This window comes from Geotrypetes seraphini, chromosome 19 (genome assembly GCF_902459505.1).
Source record: "Geotrypetes seraphini chromosome 19, aGeoSer1.1, whole genome shotgun sequence".
NCBI classification, from domain to species: domain Eukaryota; kingdom Metazoa; phylum Chordata; class Amphibia; order Gymnophiona; family Dermophiidae; genus Geotrypetes; species Geotrypetes seraphini.
Window position 1 is genome coordinate 13,257,013 of NC_047102.1, and position 20,816 is coordinate 13,277,828.

At 42.7% G+C, this 20,816-nt stretch overlaps 1 protein-coding gene across 5 annotated transcripts in view; it reads right to left on the reverse strand.

Annotated features, from left to right (window-relative positions):
• Window positions 1–20,816, reverse strand: part of LRP4 (LDL receptor related protein 4) — a 163,138-nt gene that overhangs the window by 21,816 nt on the left and 120,506 nt on the right. For 4 of the 5 annotated variants that reach the window (XM_033928224.1, XM_033928221.1, XM_033928226.1 and 1 more), the window contains exons 16-29: window positions 20,477–20,602; window positions 18,055–18,263; window positions 17,827–17,908; window positions 16,913–17,018; window positions 16,485–16,686; window positions 16,134–16,323; window positions 13,603–13,734; window positions 10,387–10,527; window positions 9,821–9,907; window positions 6,767–6,938; window positions 3,481–3,643; window positions 2,000–2,225; window positions 1,507–1,810; window positions 684–902 (exon numbers count right to left, since the gene is read on the reverse strand). In XM_033928224.1, coding sequence (XP_033784115.1) covers window positions 684–902; window positions 1,507–1,810; window positions 2,000–2,225; window positions 3,481–3,643; window positions 6,767–6,938; window positions 9,821–9,907; window positions 10,387–10,527; window positions 13,603–13,734; window positions 16,134–16,323; window positions 16,485–16,686; window positions 16,913–17,018; window positions 17,827–17,908; window positions 18,055–18,263; window positions 20,477–20,602 — 2,359 coding nt within the window. The remainder of the gene's footprint in view (window positions 1–683; window positions 903–1,506; window positions 1,811–1,999; window positions 2,226–3,480; window positions 3,644–6,766; window positions 6,939–9,820; window positions 9,908–10,386; window positions 10,528–13,602; window positions 13,735–16,133; window positions 16,324–16,484; window positions 16,687–16,912; window positions 17,019–17,826; window positions 17,909–18,054; window positions 18,264–20,476; window positions 20,603–20,816) is intronic. The other variant, XM_033928223.1, reaches the window with a different exon arrangement.

The following is a 20,816-nucleotide window of genomic DNA, read 5'->3' on the forward strand; positions in this document are numbered from 1 at the left end:
ATCAGATGAGTTGAAGGACACTTTTTTGGGACAATTCCACTCTGTTTCTGTATCTTGGGCACTGGCCATTTGTCATTGTGACCTCACGGTTGGAGCACTGAGCACACACACATATATAATATAATATATAAAAAATACATTTTTGATTTGGGGGTCCTTTTACTAAGGCGTGTTAGCCGATTTAGTGTGTGCTAAACGCCAACACGTGTATTATATCCTATGGACACGTTAGCGCGCGCTAAATCAGCTACCGCACCTTAGTAAAAGGACTACTTAGTTTTAAGAGTGATGCATAAATTATCTGCACCATAGCCAATATTGTTAGTTTATAATTAGGGTACAGTTTATGGATTTATTTCTCCTGTTTCTTAGTTTTTAAAGTTTAATTACAAAATTCTCTAGACTGCTTGTTGAAAAAAATAATACTAATTTTCACGTCAAAGCGTTTACATATCAACTAATAAACCAATCCCAAAAACATAAACAAAATATTAACGCACAACAAAAATACAAAAACAACAAAGCACCCATCGCATTAAGGGTGAGGAAATGGGATTTTTAATAAGTTAAATTCATGAGGATAAAAGCCATTTTTAACACAATATAGACCCCATAGCATGAAACAGATGGTTCACATCCAACCCCCACTCCTCCCCCCTTTGTATCCATTTCCCAATACATACCCTTTCCGAGGAAAGACTGCAATGGCTCGTGGTTCGTACAAGCTGCTATTAATCAGCACCTTTCTGCAACTGCCATCCAGTCTAGCTACTTCAATTGTGTTTCGACCAGTATCTGTCCAGTACAGATTCCTTGCTACCCAGTCCACTGCGAGGCCATCGGTGGTTTTCAGTCCCTGACCAATCACAGTTTCCATGCTGCTGCCATTCAGGTTTGACCGTCTGCAGAAATCAAGGCAATATATGAAATGGACAAAACAAATTTCAGCTCCTGGCCTGCCACTTTGAACCTCTCCTCATTAGGCAGGCAATACACACACAGCTTCACCCCTCCTCCAACTTTTACCTTCAATAGAGAGCTGCCATACACAGCATCTGTTTCCCCCTCCTTTATGTTCCCATCAGGTCCTCGGAGTCATTATTCATGAAATTGTCCCCCATCCCTTTCATTCTTATTTGGGGATGGGGGATGGATGGTTTATGATAATTCAATATATATGTGCATAATTTAATTGATTAATATACATAGGAATTATATTATTCATGTATAGATATGAGATGGGGGTGGGATATAAATCTTTTAGGTATATATTGTTATGGAATTATCAAGTGATAATGTAATATGTTGTGTTCATATTTTAATGTACACTTGATCTATATGTTAAAATGAATAAAGATTTAAAAAAAAAAAATTTAAGGCACAGATCTCCCCTTTCCAATTTTGCAGGCAGAAAAGGAATTTTAAAGACAATGTTTTCAAAACCATGAGAATAATCCATCAATATAAGTTCAACTTAGTAATTATGCCAGGATTGTGGCTGCGCACCTGATGACATCAAGGAAGACATCTGTATAGTAGATTTTGCCATCCACGCTGTCGTAGTCCAACGAGATGACATTGTTGAGCTTGGGGACAGGGATGTAGACATCGGTGAAGTCATCTGTGTCCAGGGAAATCCTGCGGATGGAGGCGCGGTTAGAGAACAGCAAGTAGCTCTCGGGGGACGGATCGCAGCTCCGTCCGTCCTCTTTCAGCAGGATACCAGTGGGACAGGCGCAGGAGGAGCCAGAGGGCCGTGGGAGGCACAGGTGTGTACAACCGCCGTTCTTCATGGCGCACTTGTTGGAGCCTTTGGAAGCAACAGAAAAAGACTCCAGTCCTAAAGTCTCATAGAACCTCTGCCTTTTATCCCCTTCTATAAGAGGCAAGCAAGTAGAAGGAGGAAGGCACGAGTAAAGGACAGAAAGAGAGTCAGACAGGGAGGGAGAACGAGAAAGATGCACACACTGTACAGACAGCAAGCGCTACAAACACGAACCGAGTGAGCTGGCTCTGTCCACTGCCTGGATGTCCATCAGTCCTGGAAGATTGGATCTCACCACTATTACATTACTGCCAGTGTTCTTATCAGCTCTGTGGATACTCCGCGTCTGCCAGTCGGTCCAGTAAATGTGGGAGTCCAACAGGGTCAGCCCGTAGGGGTGCTGCACTGGCGACACCAGCGTGCGCCGGAGACCGCCATGCAGATCTGCAACCTCAATGCGCTAGGGGGAGAGACAAATGGCAGCGCTTCCTTATCCAAATCCAAAAGCGAGCAAGAAAGCAGCTAACATAAGCAAATCTAAGGCGGCGGCATCCAGCACCCTCCAGCTCTGGCACTAGTCTCCCTGTGGAAAGATCCAGGAAGGAGTTTCCTCAAGACTATGAACTACATTTACTAACCTGGATTAACGCTTCCCAAACCTGCCCTGGTTTTCAGGATATCCACAGTGAACATGCAAGAGATCAGCTTGCTTATGCTAGATCTCCAATGCATACCAATTTGTCTCATGAATATTTATTTATTTCAAAATTTGTATACCGTATATTACCTATACGGTTTCCATATTAGCAAGCATAAAATGTTAAACAAACATACATAGTTCAGTGGAATCTCGTCGGGAAATTCCCTCTGCCGTATCACTGATGATGTCATCAGTAACGCGGCACACAGAAGGCCCCGATGAGAGAAGGCCGCGAAGCAGCCTGTTTAGAGTGCTGCCATCCCGACGCTGCTCTGGAGGAAGGTATGTAGGGCTAGCGGTCGGCGGGGTTCGGATGGGAGGGGAAGATGGAGGGCAGCGGGGGCGGGTGCTCAAAGGTTCTGCTGCACAAGCGATGGGAGGGCGGAAGGGAAGGATGGAAGTCGGGCAAGGGTTCTACTGCACGAGGGATGGGAGCGAGGGAAGGGAGGGATAGAAATGCTGCTCATGTGGGGGAGAGAAAGGAAAGAGGAAGAATTGGGGTGAGGGTAAGTTGTGAAGGCCACATCTTGGAACAATATGAGTTATAAAAATAGCTTGTTGACTGAGTCAGTCTTTTGTTTACTTTGGTACATATCCAGGGAAGGGTGGGAGGGGGTTATTTATGTCATAAATTAATTTTTGAATATTCACACTTGGGATGGGTGGGAAGACATCAATATTCAGAATAGGGTAAAGTTTTTACGGTAATATATGTTTTTGTGGTTTATTGAATGATTATTGGGTGGGTGGGTGGGGGAAAATGGTTGATTATGAACATGTGAAAGTTGAATGTGCTTTTGTTGTATCATTATATGTTACATTTGTTGTATTGCACTGTTGAAGTTTGGAAAATTAATAAAGAATTAAAAAAAAAAAAAAATAGCCTCAAAGACTGGGTTTGAATCTGGGAGGAGAGGGAGCCAGGTGGGTGCATTCTCCTCCTTTTGTAACTACCATAACACAGAATACGTTCCGAGTAAGACTTTCTAATTATAGGAGATTCTGAGCTTCTTACCTCGGTGTGGGCGTCAGCCCAGAGGAGCTGTGAACCAGCCTTGTCCACTGCCAAGCCATTAGGCCAGCCTAGATTCTTACTGATGAGAACCAGGCGGTCTGTGCCATCCATGTTAGAGCGCTCTAGCTTTGCATTGTCACCCCAGTCCGACCAGTACATGAACCTGAGGAGAGATAGTTGGATTACTGAAGAATTTTCCTTCCCCTCGTACCCTTGTTTATATTGGGGGAAATTGAAAAGATGGAATTGCTAACAATGAAATCAGTTCCACTAAATAATATGGAACCTGGCCATAAAGAATATTAAAAATCATAATAGAAGGTTTAAAATAAATTTTTTTATTTCAAGTTTATTTTTAACTTATAGAATCGCTTAATTTAATTTGCTAAGCGATTTACAAATAAAAACAAAAGGTGTACACATAAGCTTATTTATAGTAAATTACATGAGTTTGACATATTGACATACAAACTAACAGATACATAAGGGAAAAAGGGCAGAACTACAATTGTATTAATAAAGCATAAAAGAAGATATGAATGGTGGAAACAATAGGAAGGGGGAATAAGATATTAAAAAAAGGGTAATCATTAAATATAATTATAAATTAAAGGTGTCTTTAAAAAGGAAGCTCTTCAAATTGCCTTTAAAATGGTTTAGGTCATTTTCTTCTCTTAAATGGTGAGGTAAGGTGTTCCATAATTGTGGGGCCATTATAGAGAAGATATCATGACGACGAGTTCCGATAACTTTCAGTGATGGAATTGTTAAGAGTTTTTGATTAATGGACCTTAAAGAACGTGCTACAACCCCCCCAACTTCCCAATGAAGGGACCCGGAGGTTTATACCCCAGCATTCACTTTGGTCTCTGCCTCTGCCAAGGATTCCCCCTTGATATCTCTTATTGTCCAGGGGAGTCCGTGCCTTTCCTTGTAGATTCGGGTGCCACTTGTAGCACCATCAGTGAGGATTACTATCAGGGTCCACGCATGAATGCTGAACCTTCCAAGGGAATTAATTAAATCTTTGCATTTACTGGAAACCAATGTAATTTAATGAAATATGGTGTAATTGGATCATATTTAAGCCTTTCTGCTCAGGCTGATTTTGGACCTGCTTTAAAGGAACTCTTTAAGCCATTCTATATTTTCAATACCATCTAATTTGAGCTACACCATCTGTAGTTGTCAAGGTCAAAGAGGGTTATTTTTTTGTTTGTAGACCATTTGGCAGATAAGTACATATGAATAGACTTATTGGGTCAGAACAATGATCCGTCTAGCCCAGTAACCCATCTTCACAAGTACCTGGCCAAAACTCAAATAGTAGCAACATTCCATGCTCCTGATCCATGGCAAACAGTGGTTTCCCCCTTGTTTGTCTCATGACTATGGGTTTTTCCTCCAAGAACTTGTCCGAACATTTTTTAAAACCAGCTACATTAACCACTCTAACCACATCCTCAGGCAACGTGTTCTAGAGCTTAACTATTCTTTGAGTAAAAAAATATTTCCTCCTATGGGATACACATGTGGGATCTCTAGTGAGGTAATAAAATGTAGAGGGGATACACACATGGTATCTCTAGGGGGGTAAATTCAAGGGGGTGGGGTTGTTAGAGTGGGCAGACTAGATGGGCTATAGCCCTTTTCTGCCGTCATCTTCTATGTTCTATTGGTTTTAAACGTATTTCCCTGTAATTTCATCGAGTGTCCCCTGGACTTTGTAATTTTTGATGGGAATAAAAAAAAAAAAATCGGACCACTCAGGATTTTGTAGATAAAGACCATCAGGGCAATCTAATCTGCCCATTTTCTCGATTAACAACAATACTACAGAACCTAACATCTTATTTGCATGCAACTAGTATTCTCGGTTCTTGTCTCATATGATCTAAATTCTAAAACCATTTTTATAGACTAGGGGACACTCGATGAAGTTACAGGGAAATACTTTTAAAACCAATAGGAGGAAATTTTTTTTCATGCAGAGAATAGTTAAGCTCTGGAACGCGTTGCCAGAGGATGTGGTAAGAGCGGATAGCGTGGCTGGTTTTAAGAAAGGTTTGGACAAGTTCCTGGAGGAAATGTCCGTAGTCTGTTATAGAGAAAGACATGGGAGAAGCCACTGCTTGCACTGGATCGGTAGCATGGAATAATGGTACACCTTGGGTTCTGGCCAGGTACTAGGAACCACATAAGTTCAGTTGTAAAAACCTGCTTCTTTAAATTACGTATCATCCGTTCACTTAATTCCATTCTTGATACTGACTCAAATAATATCCTTATTCACTCCCTAGTGATCTCACACTTAGATTACTGTAATTCTCTTTTTAACGGACTACCCCAAAAAGAACTTCGACGTTTACAACTCATACAAAATACAGCAATAAAACTTATCTATAAAAAAGGCAAATTCGAACACGTCACCCCTCTTCTTAAAGAGGCTCATTGGCTCCCTATTACTCACCGCATAATTTATAAAACTATTCTGCTCTCTTTTAAAATCAAACTCTCTCACTTACCTTTATTTCTTGACAAATTACTGATACCCCAAAGCTCGCCCCGTTCTTTAAGATCCACCGACCAAAAACTTCTTTTCATTCCATCCTTAAAAGACTCCTACTATACCAGAAAAACTAATTATGCTATAATAGCTCCCACTTTATGGAATTCTCTCCCTCAATACCTCCGTGACGAACTTCATCTACCCAAATTCAAGATCCATCTTAAAACTTATCTATTTCAAGATGCCTTCGATAAATCTTAATCTATAAATTTTCTATTTATTAGTATCTCTAAAAACTAACCTTCAGCATGCATCACTTTTTCCATGCACCCTCATCCTTCATGTTTTATCCCATTCCTCTATCTCATTTTCCTCTAATAATTATGTAACTTTTCTTCTCCTCCCAACTTATCCTCACTTTCTAGTCTGTTTGTATGTGTCATATATGTTTACCCTAATTTTTCTTACACCCCCCCACTATTTCTTTCTAATCTATATTAAAATTTTTATTGTTAACCGGTCAGATATTTATTTTATGATCGGGATATTAAAAACTAATAAACTTGGAAACTTGGATTGGACACCGTGAGAACGGGCTACTGGGCTTGATGGACCATTGGTCTGACCCAGTGAGGTTATTCTTATGTTCTTATCTCATCTCATGTCCATTTTTCCTCCTTCAAAGATACTGCAGGCAGAACCTTATTTTATCTACCCACCATCTCATTTCCCTCTGCTCTTCCTCCCCTCTGAAAAGAGCCCACAGTCTGAACCTACCCCATCTCATGATGCAATGCGATTGCCCTGGGACTGTCCAGGTTCTGCCACACCAGAACTTTCCGCATAGATCCATCCAGGTTACCAACTTCAATTCGATTAGTTCCAGTGTCTGTCCAATACAGCTTCCGGCCAATGGCATCTACTGCAATACCATCCATGGTCATTAACCCTATGAAAACCAAACGGCAGATTTACCTGAAGACCCAAAAGGGCAAAGAGGAAGAAAAATTAAGCAAAATTTCCAGTAAGGCATATGAATACCAAGAGACCAAGAAGGACTTTCATCTGTGGCCTAACTATATGGAAGTTACATAATCGAAGCAAAGAAACTTCATCAGGAAGGCCCTAATTTATTTCAATATATTATATATTTAGTCTTTTAGCTAATACATTCTCAATCAATTTACTATGAAATAATATGTAGAACTTAAAGGAATGGACTCAGTTTTTACAATTAGGTTCTTTCTATAGCTGGCAACAGATTATACAGTGAATAGCTATTTACCGTAAACCTGATATCTCTTCTTCTTCAAAAAGAACCCTGGATGTACAACGTCAACGTAGACAAGAAAAGGATGTTATATTTCTTCCATAAGACAATACCCCAGTCGTATAGGTTCATCTAATACCATCCTAGGGCACATGGTCAGCATTCTTTGAAAGGGAAAAGGATTCCTCAGTACTATGCTGGAACACCTACTCTAATATCATGCTTCAACACTAAGATTGGTTCAGGTGGAGAAGCAGTTTTAACACCATGCTGAGGCAGTGGTTCAATACTAGCTTAAAGAAAGGAAGGCTCATTACACTATACTGAGACACTGGATTAGTGCAGGGCCAACTTAAATCACTTGGAGCAGGGGTGTCAAAGTCCCTCCTCGAGGGCCGCAATCCAGTCGGGTTTTCAAGATTTCCACAATGACTATGCATGAGATCTATTTGCATGCACTGCTTTAATTGTATGCTAATAGATCTCATGCATTTTCATTGGGGAAATCCTGAAAACCCAACTGGATTGCGACCCTCGAGGAGGGACTTTGACACCTCTGACTTAGAGACAGGCAACTGCAATTGAAGCATAATGATAGGACCTAAGAGCCATACCAACTTGAACCACTGGTGCATAAACGTGAACTGAAGTATACTTTTACATGTAGACCTTTTTTTAGGTTTGTTTTAGAAGTGCTGGTGTTGAGGTGATAACAATTGTAAGGTTTAATTATAAAGATCTCAGGGGGGGGATGAGCCTAAGGTTCTAAAACAGAGAACATAAGACTTGCCATACTGGGACAGACTGAAGGTCCATCAAGCCCAGTATCCTGTTTCCAACAGTGGCCAACCCAGGTCCCAAGTACTTGGTAGAAACCCAAAGAGTAGCAACATTCCAGAGCTGAGATTGTGATGTCATAATGCCTCATTCCACCAATGCCTAAGAGCCAACCTGAGCAGTGATGTCACAATGGCTTCATTGTCTGACACTTGGCTCACATAAGAATTGCTTTATTGGGACAGACCTAAGGCGTTTCCAACAGTGGCCAACCCAGGTCCCAAGCACCTAGCTAGATCCCAAGTAGTAAAACAGAGCTTCCTATTCTTTTTGTAGCTGTGACTCTATGATTGCAGCCAAATAAAATCGTGTGATTCCCCCTACAGGTGCAGAATTCTGATGTACCTATGCATGGCCCACCTAGGTTGTAACCCCAAAAGACAACTTTTGTGATCCCATTTGATGTCCCACTCCCAACCCCTTGTTTGGGAGGCTCTGTCCCTAAAAGTTAATTGAGAGAGCACAGGATGAAGATAGTTTGCACGCAAGCACGGGGACCATGGAAGCCCATACTTTGAATGAAGACATTTAAATGGATAGAGCTGGAGAAAACTCAGTCCTGAATTTCTACAACCCTATCCTGGTACATTATGGGACCTGAAGTGCCGATTTCAATTAGTGGTAACACTAAGATTACCATATGGCTCCAGAAAAAAAAGAGGACAAACTGAGACATCCGGGTTTTACTTCCATTGCTTTTAGTGGAAGTAAAACTCAGATATCTCAAGCCGTCCTCTTTTTTTTTCTGGAATTAGATGGTAACCCTAGGAATCAGAGACTACAAATAGAACACTGACGGGATATAAGTTTTAAAACAGGGCTAGCCAAAGAGTTTCCCTCCTGGAGCTGGGTAACTTGACAGCTCTGCAGCAGTGGGCTAAAAATCAGGTAAGCGGGACCCATCATTTTCACCCTCCATTGTCTCTGGATCAGAGATTCAGAAGAGGGAGATTTAAGGGGCAACGTGTACAAGATATAACTTTACAAAATTTTACAAGTGGGAAAAGCAAACTAAAATATGTAGGGCTGTTTTTATTAACCCTTTAATTGGCAGATGGTGAAACGGCTGCTTTGAGTATCTTGATACTGAACGAGAGCCGCAGTGCCAAGTGACGGGCGTTTTGGAGATGCAGATCTCCCATAAGAGCCTTAGGAGACACATGTTGCTTCTGAGCAACAATGCCAAATAAAGGGTTAAAATGCTTCTGAAAGGGTGCAGGAAGTGTTCAAGGAATTTACCCAAGTAATTCATAGTTAAGGTAAATTCCTAGGGCTGAAAACTTCCCTCCACTTAGTATGTGCTCAAGTGCCAATGAACCTCTTCACTGCAGCCCAGATTTCCAAAGGGAAGCTTTATTTATCCGAGACGGTCCTCTCCAGAGACACAGAAACATAAGCAAGTGCATGCACGGTCTAGCTCTCTTTTCTAGCGCTGTCCCTCGCTCTTATGCTTCTTCAGGCAGTGCCCCCCTCTCTCCACCAGGTCTACCCACCATCAGGTAAATGCTGGTATTTGCTGCCAGTTCTTTTCCTTAGCTGACAGCAAGCCGTTCACATTTTCTCCCATTCTTCAGTCCTAATTCTTTTCAACAACCCCCAGATATAACTGCACAGTAGGAGGTCCAGGAAAGCCAGTTAGAATTTTTTTTTTAAAAAAAAGGATGCACACATCGGATACAAAGCTATTGTGAATGATGCGTTTCAGCTGCACAGGAGTCTTCTACCTGTGGTGATGATGTCCTCATGTTCAGAGCCATCGAGATTTGCTCTACTGACTTTCCGCACAGTGCTGTCCGCCCAATAAACCTTCCCTATAGAAGGAACATGTAGAAAGCGGTACATAAAGGCAACAGATCAATCAAGTAACAGGACTGGTTACAGAAAATATTCAAAAGTTAGATGAAAAGCTTAGCTAGCACAGAGGTATAGCTGAAAAACCACAGGGAATGGGGACAAGAGCATCTCTTTGGGGATAATTTGGGGTAGAGGAACACTGGCTATGGCAGGAGAGCTGTAGAGATGGTATAGGAGTGTTATGTATGGTGGAAGTATAGAGCATGATGTGGCTATGGTGGAAGTGCGGTGGAGAAAAATCCAGTCACTAGCAATGGCAAGGGGAAAATAGTTTGGGAACATCAGCTGGAAGAGAACTATAGGTGCCCTAAATGGAGGAAAGAGACCTCTCAATCCCTAAGGTCTTAGCTGCTCCCTGTGGATGCAACACGGGTTTTTTTTTACTTATGAAGCCAGAAGTAAGGTTTAAATTAGGGTTCATTCAGTCATTACCTACCCTCCTGGGGATCAACATCAATCGCTATTGTGTTCTTCATGGTGACATTGATTGGAACAACAACATCGGCGAAGTATGGGATATCCAGGGACAGAATGCGAATGTCTGTACGTCTAGCGAAGATCAGGAAGCTGGTCATCCCTAGCAGAAAGAGGGAATCAGAGCAATGAGGAGCAATGTAGAGAGGCAGAGATCCAAGGTGTGAAAAGAAAGGGCACAAAGGGGCTCCATATAATTGGTAAAAATGCAGGGTCAAGAACTCTACTAGCTTTTCATTCCTAATGGTCTCAATAGCAGTTATATCACTTACCCAAAGGGCCACTTTGTCACTGATAGTTAAGTAACAGAGGGAACCCAAGTCCATCAGATGTTGAAAGCAGCAAAATATTTATTCGGCGAATGGATCCCCATAGTGCCCCATGTGGCCATGTTCTGCCTTAAATAGGCTGCGTCGGGGGCTTAAAACAAAGAGCCAAATGCAGTCACAGCACTATTTCACCCACTTTCGGCATTCACTGAGCAAATATCGCGCTGCTTTCAACATGGCACAATTGGCACGACTGTTAACAGACGGGAGTTGGAAACGTTGCTGCTGGAATATCCACTAATGGTGCCACACACAAAATCCCAGGTCGTGTAGGAGATTCCCCAATAGCTGGAGCTGGCGCAGTGCAGCAGGTGCAGGAGATGGCGATATAACGATGAGTTTTCTTCCCAGCTACCATGAAGGAATACATGAGAACGGGATCGGATCTGACCACAGCTTGCCAGAAAGTAATTTCTCAAATCCCACAGTATATTCCAGTATTCTTCGGTGCTGTTATCTGTGCCCATGCAACCACCGCCCCCCTCCTGCTGCGTGCACCCCTTTCCCTCCCCCGTACTTCTGTAACATTCCCGGCGCGAGCGGCACCACCAACTTACTTCCAGCATCAGCTCTCCCTCTGATGTCACTTCCTAGGCATGGGTCCAGGAAGTGACATCAGAGGAAGAGCTGACACTTGCATGAGCAGCAGGTTCGGGTTGCTGCTCGCACCGGGAACATTTCAGGCAGGCAAATTACAATGTTGGCTCGGTGAATGCATTCATCAAGCCATGTCTTATTGCTCTTTTCTTAAACTAATAAAATCTGCTTTGTTTGATAAATTTATCACTTAACTAGACTGTTTTAAGTTTGTAATTTTTTAATCTCTTACTGTTTTTACCTCATTATATGTATATGTTTCACTGACTGTTCAGTTTCTTATGATGTAAACCGCCTAGAACTCTTGGGTAATGGCGGTATAAAAGAATAAATTTATTATTATTATTATAAAGAGGTATGAGGGAAGGGGCATGCGTGTACAGTAGTTTGGGGGGGGGGACAGAGAGGCGGAGGGTGCCGACATCCCCACCAAGACGGTGCCCGGGACGAACCACTCTCTCGCCCTTCCCCTTACTACGCCCCTAAAAGCAACCGGAAGCTAAGGTGCTAAAGCTCCTGGGCTTACTCGATTTCATTACATGGTATATAACTCGTTGCTGCAGCAACCATTCGAGAAAGCCGTCTACGAAGCCTTCAAGCGATACTTTATTAAACTCCTTCCTTTATTGACAAGAGTCTTAGTACCCTACGCCCCCTCCCGATCACTTAGATCTAATGATCAACATTTACCGGTTGTTCCCCCTCTCAAATGCACGGAGACAATATATTTTTTTCAGCTGTCGCCCCGCAATCGTGAAATTCCCTCCCAATACACATAAGGGAAGAATGTCTCATCGATGTTTAAAAGCAAGTTAAAATGCTTTCTTTTTAGAAATGCTTTTGACTGCTAGCTTTTTATAGTTAGGTCACACTTTTTTTTAATTCCAGCCTTTGATTTTTTTTTTTGTTTGTTCCTCCCTATTGTTATATCCCTAACTCGTCTCATTTACTATCATATATTGTATTTCTTCCCCCCACTTCCCTTTCAGTCCTGTTCATGTTATGTGATTTGTCTATGTTATTTGTATTGACTCCCCGAATATGGCAACGTATTAATTTTTTTCCGATTTGTTCCTCGCTTTGAATTAAGATTAAGCGATTCATCAAATTTTAAATAAAATTTTAAAACTTGATTCTATGATGTTTCTAAAATTGACTAAGAACATAACAAGTCGCCTCTGCTGGGTCAGACCGGTGGTCCATCGCGCCCAGCAGTCCGCACCCACGGCGGCCCATCAGGTCCATGACCTGTATGTGATCCCTTAAAATTCACCTTGATATCCTATCTCTACCCTTATCTGTATCCCTCAATTCCTTTATCTGTCAGGAATTTATCCAATCCTTCTTTAAAACCCCGTAGTGTGCTCTGTCTTATCACAACCTCCGGCAGCGCGTCCACCACCCTCTGCGTGAAAAAGAACTTCCTGGCATTGGTTCTAAACCGGTCCCCCTTCAGTTTCAAAGAGTGGCCCCTTGTACTTGTGGTTCCCAATAGTCTGAAGAATCTGTCCCTTTCCACCTTCTCGATGCCTTTCATGATCTGGAAAGTCTAACAGTTTTACAGCACCTTTCAAAGTGTTTCTTAGATATACTAGGTTTATTTAAAATGTTATGTACGTACGGTTTTAATCCGCTTCGTTTTTTGGCGGATTATAAGTCTCTTAAATAAATCAATAAATTTGGTGGACTTGGTCTGCTCTGTATTCATTCTGCAGCTGCAGATCAACACTTCTCATTTACCTCATGAGGCTAATAACATATCGATCTAATATGCACTGAAGACGGTGAGCGAGACCAACCAGGAAAACTCGAAACTGACAAAAAAACAATAACCTCACTCTACAAAGCACAGGGTATAAACAGGCGTAGGAAAAGGATCTCAGAAATCTGGTTGGTAAAACTCAGCCAAGTTTCCACATTTCATTCATTGATCCTGAAAAGCTCCTCCTTCCTATTTTATTTATTTTTTTTACTTAGAGTAATTTTAATCATTTTGTTAATGATTTTTCTTAAAATCTTCTCCATTAAAACCCATGGTGTTCAATATATCTTCAACGTACTTATCTTAAATGTTGCAGGCAGCCACAGCCCGACGGGACCCGTTTCGCCACAATTACTGGCTTTCTCAAGGGTTCACGCAAGCCGCTGCATAATTATTCAGCCAATAGCATTCAGTCTCTGGGCTTCCTCCTGAGCGGCTAATGCCATATCCCCAAGGGGCCCGTGTTCTCAGCGATGGGGAAATAGCTTACCTGAGGAGCAGGTCTTGCCATCTGCCAAGAGATTGATTCCAGTGGGGCAAGCACAGCTGTGGCCTGTGGGAAGCGGGGCCAGGAGGCAGAGATGGCTACAGCCACCATTATTTTCTCGGCATGAGGTGCGCACTGGGGGAACAGAAGGAGGAGCCAAGTGTCACTGATATTTCCTACACTTAAAGTCCTGCTCAATTCAGGAAAAAATATTACACTACACCAGCGTTTAATTTGTTTATAATATCAGGATGGTTTTCAAAATCTGTACCTCAGCTAATCGCTAAAATCACTATCTGGGGCAAAGTACCTTGAGTAAGAATTTCTCTCCTGTGCCCAGCTAAAAGAGATTGTGGGTTCAAACCCTGGGCTGCTCCTTGTGACAATGGGCAAGTCACTTAATCCTTCACTGCCACATTAGATAGATTGTGAGCCCAGCAGGACAGATAGGGAAAACGCTTGTCGTTCGTGTGTGTAAACCGCTTTGACTGTGGTTGCAAAACTACAAAAAGGTGGTATATAAGTCCCAATCCCTTTCCCTAAAAGTATGTGAATTTGTACACTTGTGGTGGAAAGTGTGAGGCCACCAAAACCTACTGTACTGACATATAGGTGATACCTGAAGGCATAAGGGCTATTAGGGTAGTAGACACTTGGGTACAGTTGGTATTGACGGAGTTTTGGAGGACTTCCCACACAATGTAAGGAGGTTATAGTGGGATGCGTAACAGGGACCCTTTATGTGAAGTTCACTGTAGTGCCCCACTGTTCTTGCGGCACGTCTTTGTGGCCAGTCTACTGAAAAGGTTGGCCCCCCCCCCTCCTACATGCAAATGACTTTGTTTTGCACTAAAGGCGAACACGTCTAGAAAGGTCATTTTCAAGGGGGGGGGGAAAGATAAGACGGTCTGGCGGTTTTGAAAATGGGACATTTCTCTACCCGATTTTTGGACATGCTTCACAAAACATCCAAAGGTGGCCTTAACCCTTTCAGGACCATAAGGATCGTAGGCCAATTTTTGTGGTTTTGACGACATTTTTATGGTAAAAAGGGCTTGCAGATGCCAAAAAATTGATTTTTTTTGTGAAATATTATTTTTTTTTTTTTAAATCACACTTCTGGCTTATGGACAGTGTGGCAAGTGAATCTTCTCGTCAATCTGGCAACGACGCTAATGAATGAATGTCGGAACCAGTTTGTTTACATAAAGGCAGTATCCTATGGAATCCGTACATATCAAATTTAGAACTGTAGACTATCCCAATCAAAATTTATAGGATTTTAAAGTTATGGGACAAATATGTCCCTTGGTCCTGAAAGGGTTAAAACATCATATCAAAAATGCCCCTCCACATCTCCTATTATTTTAGGCATCCGCTTAGAATGTAAGGAGTTTGGGGGCAGGGATTCGCACCTTATGGAATTTTGTTTTATGGCACTCTTTGAGTTGGAGCAGCGTATAGATGCTTCTGGAGTACAGTAGGTTGCAGTATCTAAGGCAGTGGTTCCCAAACCTGTCCTGGGGGACCCCCCAGCCAGTCAGGTTTTCAAGATATCCCTAATGAATATGCATGAGAGAGATTTGCATACCTGTCACTTCCATTATATGCAAATCTCTCTCATGCATATTCATTAGGGATATCTTGAAAACCTGACTGGCTGGGGGTCCCCCAGGACAGGTTTGGGAACCACTGATCTAAGGCAACGTAGCTTTACCATTTCTTTGACTGGGTGACAATCAGGGGCCAGTATAAGATGCAGAATACATGGGTTTCAGCTTTACATAGGTGACAATCAGTGTTCCCTAGGAATGGGTTCTAAACGGACTGTGTTTGATACTGGATCTTTCAGGGACAGGAAGGGACTATAGCAGTGGTTCCCAACCCTGTCCTGGAGGACCACCAGGCCAATCGGGTTTTCAGGCTAGCCCTAATGAATATGCATGAGAGAGATTTGCATATAATGGAAGTGACAGGCATGCAAATCTGCTCCATGCATATTCATTAGGGCTAACCTGAAAACCCGATTGGCCTGGTGGTCCTCCAGGACAGCGTTGGGAACCACTGGACTATAGCACTCAACAGGAGGCCGACTGGATGAGTCCAATGGTCTTTTACCTGCTATCAATGTTTCTATGTTAAATAATATCGCAAATATTCAGATCTACTACCAGAAACAGAGTCCATTAGAAAGCACACATACAGTCACAGTACAGCAGGAAACCAAGTAACCATCCTTCTGCTCAACCTATATTTAAACCTTGAATGTGGGGTTATATGATCTATATCAGTGTTTCTCAACTCGGTCCTGGAGTATCCCCTTGCCAGTCAGGTTTTCAGGATCTCCACACTGAATTTGCATAAACCTGATTTACGTACACTGCCTCCGTTATATACAAATTTCTTTCATGCATATTCACCGTGGATATCTTGAAAACCTGCCTGGCGAGAGGGTACTCCGGGACCGAGTGGCGAAACACTGATCTATATCATCATACAATAGTGTGTAAGTCAGAGAAACTGGCAACTCTTACCAGGTGATCGATGCCTGTGAAAGACATGAATGTCCATGAGGTTCTCCAGATTTTCACGCAAGGTCTTCCGATCTAGTCCTGTCTTCTTGTCAGCACTTTCAATGCTCTTTGACTGCCAATCTGTCCAATAAAGTCGTTCACCATATAGGGTCAGTCCAAATGGATGGGGCAAATGACTTCCTATGAGCACCTATTGCCAGCACCAAAGCAAGACAAAGAATACCAACAACGCAGTAAATCAACAACCGATGACATACAGAATAATCAAAACCATTCTCCCCTCCCAGGCATGCCTAACCAAAGTTCTGGGTTGTCTGAATAATGTTGTCTTTTGGTACTGGATGCACTTACCTTTCTGTCTGTGCCATCCAGATTGGCAAATTCTATGGTTTTCATGCCAGCATCAGCCCAGTACAACTGCTCAGATTCATAGTCAATGGCCAACCCATTGGGCCAGGTCAGGTTGGAAGAGATAAGGACAATACGTCCCGAGGCATCCATGCCAGCACGTTCAATCTTTGGTCTTTCTCCCCAGTCTGTCCAGTACATGAACCTGCAGAAACCGGTAGTTTCATCTCAAGGTGTCTAGCACCTAGTCAACTGTCCCTCATGCTCGTCCCAACATATCGGTAGCTGTTTCCCCCTTCCCTTAAGTCTAAACAGAGATCTGGTACCTGGACAACTTGTTCTCTCTTTCCCCTTCTCCATACTATAGCCTTATACATGGTAACTTCTGATCCCCTTTACCATTAGCAGAGGTTTAAACTCAAATTTCTCACCCTCCAATGGAATCCACCACAATGTCCCGAGGTCTGTCCAAGTTCTCCCAAATCAGCACCGTACGCATTGTACCATCACTGTGCGAGACTTCAATCCTATCTGTTCCTGAAAACGCCAAGAAAGGGAAGTGGTAGGTAGAAGATAGAAAGAAAAGAACAGAATAAGAGAAATGGATAACAGAGACAAGAAGAAAAGAAGATGAAGTGAAAGGGAGACAGAAGAAATAGCAGCAGGAAAAGATAGATGGGGAGAGGGATGGTGGGAATTAGAGGGTATTAGTACAATACCAGAGGAGACAGAAAAATACAATCTCTGAATAAAGAGGAAAATCGGTTCATTGCACTTCATTAGCAAAACATCATGGTTCAGTAGCATGGAGAAAACTACATTTTGTGCTTTGTGATATTGCATGATGTTGGTACAACAGCTTTCACAACCTACAAAGATTCCATTCAGAAAGGGGATGCAAATCTTCTTGCATGAGGAAAGACTAAAAAGGATAGGGCTCTTCAGCTTGGAAAAGAGACAACTGAGGGGAGATATGATTGAATTCTACAAAATCCTGCGTGGTGTAGAACGGGTACATGTGGATCGGTTTTTCACTCCATCAAAAATGACAAAGACTAGAGGGGACTCGATGAAGTTACAGGGAAATACTTTTAAAACCAATAGGAGGAAATATTTTTTCACTCCGAGAATAGTTAAGCTCTGGAACGCATTGCCAGAGGTTGTGGTCTTTATCTGCCTTCATTTTTCTATGTTTCTATTAAGTTAAAGGAGGATAGACTCAAAAACAATCTAAGAAAATACTTCTTTATGGAAAAGGTAGTGGATGCGTGGAATGGCCTCCTGGTGGATGTTATGCTAAGCGTTGAGTGATTCTACCACACCACAAACAGTAAAGTAACTCTACCTGCATCAGTCCAGTATAATTTGTTAGTGACCCAGTCAATAGCCAGCCCAGCTGGACTCTCCAAACTAGTATCTACCACAACCTGGAAAAGTACAAACAGAAAAATCTGAGAAACGTTTTATCTATAGCACTTTTTTTTTCTTCCTATTCTCATTAGATGAATCAGTTCCCCATCAGAAGGATGCACAGAAACATCAAATCTCCAGACACTGAAATACTTGAACTTACCTCCTGTCCACTCCCATCCCACTTTGCTCTGTTAATGGAATTGGTGCTGACATCTGTCCAGTACACAAAGTCATCTTTGGCATTCCAGTCCAGTGCCACGGCACTACGCACATTGGACACAGGAATGACTTTATCAGATAGGTCCTCCGTGTCAAAGCTGATCCGACGGATGTCCGTCCTTCGAGCAAAAAGCAGGAACTTGTCAAGACCTGATCAAAGGTCGAAAGGCTCCTTTTAATTCTTCTAAAGTTCAACAACAAAGTTACAGATACAAACAATTTATCAGTAGCAACAAGGTGAGGTAGAGCAGGGCAGGAAGCTCGTTGAAGACGACAAGGTTGTCCACTGGCAGTTAACTCTCCTGTCCCCATCTCATGAAGCTCCCCTCTGCCTTAGTACTGGCTCCCAACCCAAAGGAGATGGGAAAAGTTCCTGCTTGATGTCTGACAGAAATCGGCTCACAATGAATATTGCCCAGACTGAAAAATGAATCTCGCAGTAAGGCCCACGGGACTTTCCGTCTGCCCAGTCCAGAGTCAAATGCAGGGCCATACCAGATGTTGGTAGAACTATATCCTACCTGGGTGTTCTGTTAACATTGAGCAATTCTTAGAGGGTGGAAGAAATAAATGGACTAGATGAGTAACTTAATGGTTTGAACAGTACGGTGAGAACTAGGGAAAAGTGAAGAAAGTTTTTGCAAATCTTAGTGACTCATCATTTTGATTTTTTTTCCAACGGACTGAACGTTGGATTTCCTAAAATAGCGCTTTGTGCATGGCTGAATGCACAAAATTCTGCCGCATGCATTCTTGTGGGATAAGTTATTTCTTGCATATTTTCCCTATTTTACAGTAGCTCCTTTGCATTGGTTATTGGTTATTTTCTGGATCAGATTTAAGTTGTATAAAGCTCTGTATTAACAGAGCTTTTGGATGTATTCTTCTTTCTTGAAGCTATCCTGCCCCCTCCGCCCCTCCCCCATATGCTAAGATCAGAAGGACAATACTTGTTGGACATTCCATTCTATCGTGTTCATTTGGATGAGACTTGCTTATGCATCTTTTCAGTGGTCAGAACTATACTGTGGAACTTCTTACTGATAGATCTGAGGTGTATTGAGGACACAAAGACTTATCTATTTCAAGACTACATCTATGATTCTTTTTCTCATGTTTATCAGGTAAGTATGCAGGCAGAAAGAAGAACAGCTCGCCTAGAGATATAGACAGTAACAAAAGGCAAGGGAGGCGGCCTTTTCAACCAATCATCAAGTCTTTATTTAGGTTAGTGGTCCTGACTAGGATCCAAGTTTTTCAGTAAAGTGTGCCCTGAGGAAAGGCATCCTCGATACGCCGAAACTCAGATCCTTGTTGGGACCATTAACCTAAATAAAGACTTGGTCACTGGTTGAAAAGATGCCTCCCTTGCCTTTCTATATCAGGTACCGTATTTTTCGGACCAGTCGGTCCCTCCCCTTCAAATGGAAAATGAAGCATGCTTTTTATTCAGCAATGAAAACGGCCTGCCCTCAAACAAGAAAACAAGTGGGCAGCCGGTCCATAAGGTCCACTAGGGCCAGAGCAGCAAGAAACAAGTGGCAGACTGAGCTACAAAAGTTGATCCAAACGCCTTTAGTTAACAACAGTTGCAGGAGGGGATAAAACACATAGCCCAACTTAGCTAGATTTAGACCTACATAGGCTGCTTCAGGGGGCTATAAAACCAAACTGGTGTCAAGAAAAACATGCATCAGATGTGACCCAAATCCTCTCTCTCTCCCTCACAGTACATACTGTTTCCTGCTGCTCAGGCAACAGTAGACTCTGTAGAGATTCAATACAGCAATGAGCTCATGGTGATGCCCACTCTCCCAGGAATGATAGAAATAGGTTTACCATTCGTCTGGGAAAATCTTTTTAGAGGGCTGTCCGGGTGTCCGGGCAGGTTTTTTAAAAAAAAATATTGTAGGAGTGTGTCCGGGTTTGACAGGGGCTTAGACAGAATCCATTGGTTCTCCCTTCCTCTTACCTTCTTGGTGCTGGAATTCAATTGTCTTCGGCCATAGCAGCTCAGCGAGCCTGCTGCTGCCGGCCCGCCCTGGAAGTCGCCTCCCTGCAAGTCCCGCCTACACAGGAACAGGAAGTCATTGCAGAGCGGTGGCTTCCAGGACAGGCCAACGGCAGCACTCACCTCGCTGAGCTGCTGGCAGTCTGAAGACAATTGAATTTCAGCGCCGAGGAAGTAAGAGGGGGAGGGAGTCACCGGATTCTGTCTAAGCTAGCACTCCCTAACTAGCTTCTGGGAGTGGGGCTAGGGGGGCTGAGTGTGGGTGGGATAGGCAGGGCCAAGGTCATGTATCCTATTTTTTGTCATTTCACAAATATGGTAACCCTAGATAGAAAGGCATTCTGGCACTTACTTTCGGCACACATGTAGCTGCTGATATTGCGGAAACCTGTGGGGCAGGCACAAGTATAGTTCTTGGCACTTGGAAGGCAGAGGTGTGAGCAGCCCCCATTGTCCCTGCCACAGCGATTTCTCCCTGCTCAAATAGCAAAAGAAAAGACCACAACATATAAGATGTGAAGAGAAAGCTGTGAGGAGGCAAAGTAACCTCTCTTAATGCATGGTTAGGCCTCAGACACAAATAAGAAATGGTAACACAGCTAACGGCCTTCTGCTCTTCTTTCCTCTCCAGGAAATCTGATCGTTTTGAGAGGCTTTGAAACAGGCCTACCAAGTCCAGCAGCTTTCAGTTA